Source organism: Morone saxatilis, unplaced genomic scaffold (genome assembly GCF_004916995.1).
Source record: "Morone saxatilis isolate NCDOM2014 unplaced genomic scaffold, NCSU_SB_2.0 Contig15, whole genome shotgun sequence".
NCBI classification, from domain to species: domain Eukaryota; kingdom Metazoa; phylum Chordata; class Actinopteri; family Moronidae; genus Morone; species Morone saxatilis.
The window spans coordinates 18,045,065-18,050,966 of record NW_023339707.1 but is presented as its reverse complement, the minus strand read 5'-3'; the positions used below and the strand labels follow the sequence as shown (position 1 = coordinate 18,050,966).

At 40.4% G+C, this 5,902-nt stretch overlaps 1 protein-coding gene across 1 annotated transcript; it reads left to right on the top strand.

Annotated features, from left to right (window-relative positions):
- Positions 1 to 1,245: 1,245 nt before the first annotated feature.
- Positions 1,246 to 5,646, top strand: LOC118324664 (dual specificity protein phosphatase 7-like). Its single transcript, XM_035657098.1, has 3 exons — positions 1,246 to 1,967; positions 2,720 to 3,148; positions 3,967 to 5,646. The coding sequence occupies exons 1-3, from the start codon at positions 1,598 to 1,600 to the stop codon at positions 4,275 to 4,277; spliced, it is 1,110 nt and encodes a 369-aa protein (XP_035512991.1). The 5' UTR covers positions 1,246 to 1,597; the 3' UTR covers positions 4,278 to 5,646.
- Positions 5,647 to 5,902: the final 256 nt, after the last annotated feature.

Sequence of the window (5,902 nt, the reverse complement as noted above, 5' to 3'; positions counted from 1 at the left end):
GCGATGATAGTGCCTGATGTGTGTCTCTGATCAGCCTACGCTTGAGCGCCTTAACGTGTTTGTGTGTGTTTGTATGTGTGAGTGTGTGTGCATGTTTAGCTCTATTCCTCATTCTGTGTTAATCCCGATGCTCTGCACATCTGTGTTTCCCCCCCACTCACGTGCGCTGACAGATGAGCTCCATGGCTGGATTCCCACTGCACGCATCTCTCTCTCTCTCCGTCTCTCTATTCCTACACATTCACCATTCACATGCATTATTATACACATCAGAGAACCATGGGATTTTAAGAAAAGACAATCACGCACAGAAGCTTGCTTGTGAATTTCCAATTGTGGTCACCGTGTATTTATAGCATGGGAACAAATGAAGTGATACACTTTTCACCTCAGAAATAAAATGAAAATTGAGGAAGAGAGCAGTTTCTGGGGTGTGTCCAATCTGACAATTAATTATCATGATGAAAGATAACAACATACTTCCTCTTTTTGCACTCCTGTAGAAAAAATGCACCACTACTTTAAAGTACTCCACAGAGTGAGTGAAGGAGTTTGGATTCATTTGTTAGTGCTTGTGTGATTTCACTGTAAATATCCCAATGCACATGTAATCCTGTGTAATAAACGGATAGTTCATCACATACATATATACATATAACACTGTTATTGCTGTTATTAACATCATCAGGTTCCAGTTAAAATACAGTAGCATTTCTGTGTCGAAAGTGTGTCATAAATGCAAAAAAAAAAAAAAAAAGCTACATGGCTCAGGGGAATTTGGTGGTTAACAAGAGACAAAATGATGCAATCCCACCTCATTTATCAAGAATTCCTACCTAAGAAAAAAAGTATCATGCAAGTTGCAACAATGCGTGTGCAAGATTAACTCAGACACTCCTTAAACCCCCAATGGGAATATTTTAGGTATAAAATTAATAAATAATAAAAGTTACATAAGGTTACTGATAGAATAGAACTAGTTGAACTAGTTTAGTCCCAAAGCAACAATTGGAAATCAGTTTTGTATTGGTTGCAGATAACAATCCACTCTAAAGTCAGTGTAGCTTTGCTATAATACTACAAATACAAAACTGTGAGTGGCAAAGTGATTCCGATGAGACCTACTGAAACCAAACTTTTAGCAATTCTTTTCTGCTATGACTTTAAATCATAAGGAATAAACTCCTCCCTCTTGAGTTGCTCTACTGTCAACTAAAAAAAAAAAAAATAAAACCCTCCCATGCATCGGAATGGTAAAACGACAATGTGCATGGAGGACCTTGGTACGCTGTGGAGTAGCTGAAGTTGGAGAAGAGATCATTGGCTATAAAACGTTCGCATTTAAGCGTTTTTTATGGGGGATTAAAGTGTAAATAGGTCTCCATTAGCTCTGGGACAGGTCAGACTCACTGACTGATGGAAATAGAAAAGAGGAAAAAGGGGAAATCTCTTAGCTCAAGCTGAAGCGCCATGCACTGTCGGGGCAACATTTAACGCTTCTTTCTTTTTTTCCCCCGGATGAAATGTAGTTTCTCGTCGTTCGGTGGACCATGTAGTAAGTGTTTGTGCTTGCATGTAGTATGATATTGAGTCCGATATGTCTAATGTGACGCCGAGTAAAAGCGTGGAATGGCTGCAACTCGAGTTAGAGTCCGGAGGCACTTCTCTGCTCCTGCTGGACTGCCGTTCACATGAGCTTTATGAATCATCCCACATAGAGACCGCCATAAACCTGGCCATACCGGGGCTGATGCTCCGGAGGTTCAAAAAGGGCAACCTACCTATCCGGACTATCATCCCCAACCATGAGGATAAAGAGAAGTTCATAAGACGGTGCAAGACGGACACGGTCGTCCTGTATGATGAGTGCACGGTGGACTGGCAGGACTGTGGAGGTCCGGCGTCGGTTTTGGGTCTGTTACTTCAGAAACTATGGGAAGAGGGCTGTAAGGCGTATTACCTGGAAGGTAAGTAGTTTCGCTGTCGAATTAACCCAGTGAACAATGGCAGCGGTCATTAATGTGAACATTACACGTTAATGTCAGTTAGCTAGCTTGTTATAGAGTGTGCGATAGAACGTAACAACGTTAGAAAACTGACGTTACAATACGATCGCTTAAACGCTCGTGTTGAAATATGAAGCTAGTTTTGGCGCAATGTTAGTAAACCTAGCGTCGTTATAAGCTGTATTAAAAGGCTAACAAGTCTTCTTTTTTTTCTTCTTTTTTTTTGAAGATACGCTGCCAAATGCCGCAGAAGTCTAAATTTACTTGATGTTTTTTTTTTTTTTACTTTCAAATAGCGACATTCGAATTTTAAGAACCAGCGTGTTCTAACGTTCCACACGCTCATTCTGCGCCAACGTTCATCCTGTGTTGTTGTGGGTTTGCGGTTTTGTAAGCCGTTCAAAAGTTTGTGTGCTGTGTGTGTCACTGAGATTCTCAATTAAAATTCCAAAATGGCTGCGCCGTGTTTTGCTCCAGCAGGAACAGGCATGCATTTCATGAATGGTTTTTTTTTTTTTTTTTNNNNTGGGGGGGGGGGGACTTGCTACTTCTTTACAAGTGTGCTCCACGTTACCCAACAGCCTTTGGCCATTGAAAATATGAGAATATCATTAAAATTAATTTTTTTTAATATTAGGTGTGACGCTTTTATTTAAAATAATATTCAAGCCTATGATGTGACTTTGTGAACTTGTGTTTTGGCTCTCGTCCAGGGGGATTTGTAAAGTTCCACAGAGAGAATCCAGACCACTGTGAGACCCTCCTAGACAGCTCTTGTCCAAGCTCCTCTCCTCCTCTGTCCGTTCTGGGTATTGGAAATCTTCGGATCAGCTCAGATTGTTCCGATGGGGAATCTGATCGAGAGCCGAGCAGTGCCACGGAGTCTGAGGAGAGCCCCATTCCCAGCAATCAGCCTGCCTTCCCTGTCCAGATCCTACCCTACCTTTATCTGGGCTGCGCCAAAGACTCCACTAACCTAGACGTGCTGGGCCAGTACAACATCAAGTACATCCTGAATGTCACACCCAATCTCCCCAACATGTTTGAGCATGACGGCGACTTCAGGTACAAACAGATTCCCATTTCGGACCACTGGAGTCAGAACTTGTCCCAGTTCTTTCCAGAGGCCATATCATTTATAGGTGAGTAACTCTCTTTATTAAACGTAAGACTCACAGAAACACTCTTTACACACGTATCAGAAAATAAATGTGTTCTTAGTGTGTGTGTGTGTTTAGTTGTTTAGGACTATAGTAAGTATAGGTACTCCATGGGATGGCCACTTTTTAGTAACCAAAAGTATTAATTAAGTCATTTTTTGCTAGCTATGTTTGATAATAATATAATTATCAATACTTGTGAATAATTAATTTTTTTGTTTTCATAAGCAAAAGGTTGTTTACACTGTGAGACACGATAAACGTTCCCTCCTTAACCACTACAACAATATCACAGAATTTCTTTTATACAAAGTAACAACACATTCATCTAGAAAATAAACACATATTTTCCTGTTTTTGATGACACCACAACATTTCAATTTCACTTTTGATTCGTTGTCGTTCACTGGGGCTGCACCTGAAACCACAGCTTCTGTCTTGTTTGTTTGGTGGTTGCAAGGCTACGATCACAGTCTAATTTCCAGAAGGTTTAGAGATAGAATGAGGAAGGAAATGTTGTTTCCACTCTCTGGGGTTGTATTTGTTTGAATTGTCACAAGTTAGGTCTAGTGTTAATTAGTTGACAGTTGTTTGCTGTTTTCGAGGTCATTTGAATGTTACAACAAGAACTGAACCTCTCAGTCAACAGCAAAAGCTTATTTTACCACCGAAGGCCTGAAACATTGTAGGACAGTAAAATATGAATAAATGAAAATATTATTTAGAATTATATGAAAACTGCAAATGTTTTTGTACTTGTGTAACTTTCTGTTGAGCATATTTCTCTCTTCCTTTCACAGATGAGGCTCGGTCTAAGCAGTGTGGCATCCTGGTCCACTGCCTGGCCGGCATCAGTCGCTCAGTCACCGTCACCGTGGCCTACCTGATGCAGAGGCTCAACCTCTCTCTCAACGACGCTTACGACTTTGTCAAGAGGAAGAAGTCCAACATTTCCCCAAACTTCAACTTCATGGGCCAGCTCCTGGACTTTGAGAGGACGCTGGGGCTGCACAGTCCCTGTGATAATCGATCCACCAGCAAGGAGCAGCTCTTCTTCACCACACCAACCAATCACAACGTCTTCCAGCTGGACACGCTGGAGTCCACATGAGGATTGATTGGACAGCCTTTTCCTTGTTTCCTGTGGTGTCTTTGAGGTTTTTTGAGCCTCTCAGATGTCCAGCTAGCTGACACAAGCAGTGAGTCAGTTCCAGTATTTCTACACCAAAATGAACTGCATTGATCTGTTAAAGTATGCAGAGAACATGCTCCATTAGATCCAGTCTCAATGCCTTAATACCTAACACACAGATGCATTTAGCTATCCACCATACATGGCATTAATCAGTGGTCATGTACAGCCATAACAACAGGACATTTCATAACTTTTCTATTAAATCAAGGATTGTTGTTTGACTGTTAATTTGTGATTCACCAGCTGTAAAGTGGATGTTTATGTATTACTTTGTATCAGTTATGAATATTGCCTTGATGGTCTAAAAGGAGTCTTTGGCCAATCAGATCAGAAGGTTTTCTGGGGACCAATCCGAGATATTTTGATGGTACTGTAGCTGAGGGAAATAAGTTACTACAGTGATCCAGCCTTGAATTAATGTCCACTTTTTCTTCTGATGACTGTTGGCAGCTCTCTTGCAGTAGAACGGAGTTACCACAGAAAGCATTTCTGTTGTGCTTTCACTTATAATACCTTTGCTAATATCTGTTAAATAGTTATTCTTTAAATACAAGATCAAGTGGCCCCCTTATGCGAAATATCAAAGTTAAAACATATTATTCTTCAGAAACACTCTTGTACATTCTGTTGCTTATAACTGCATTATTTGCATGTGATTATGTTCTACCAACATGCTCTGCTTTGTAACCTTTAGGTCACATTTCCTGTTGTTGTTGATGCCTTGACGATACCATAACATTAAATGGATATGTCGGTTACCAGGTCGAGGTATAATGTATAGGACTGGCTTTTGCCACAATTGAAAGGAACAAATGTGTAAGTAATCAGTGTATAAAGAAATGGATGTTCACCTTATTTTTTACTCTTCAGTCTGCAGCTACTCCTCCTGTGGCACAATAATGTTAAGGGAAACACAATGTATAATTAGCTGTTCTCTTTTGCCAGTCTCGTCTCAGAACAAGTGAGTGAGTTTCATGTATGAGAGGGAATGAAAGGAAATGAGTTTGACAAATGTGTTCTTACCTCACAGAGAGACATTTTCAGGGATTTTTATACAAGGCATATCTCGTCATGGCCTCCTAAAGTGCATCCAAGGGCTGTTTTGTTTGGTATGTTTGTAAAGATGTACATAAAATATGGTTGTTATGGGGGACATTTTCTCAAAATCATGAAGGATGCGAATGTTGCCCTATTTTGACTCTTATGTATAGTGTATGTAAAGCTAAATGTCCAAGACATTCTGTACAAGTTTATACAACAAATATATTGTATATTTTTACTTGAATATCTTCTTGAATATCTATCTTTGTCTTTGTTCAGACTGTGGTTGTTTTTTTATACTGAAAGTCGATAGCACACTGGTAAAGCACACTGATTAAACAAGTGGTTGAGTCAGGTTGAGAGTGATCTGAGAAGTCAAAGAGTTGAAAAGTAGTGGCTCTGTGCTGCCCCAAGGCTCTAGGTGTGGTCAGATGTCCGTTTTCTGTCCACTCTGATGTCTGGCTTCCTGTCTCCCACAGTCTTTCTGACACAAAGACAAG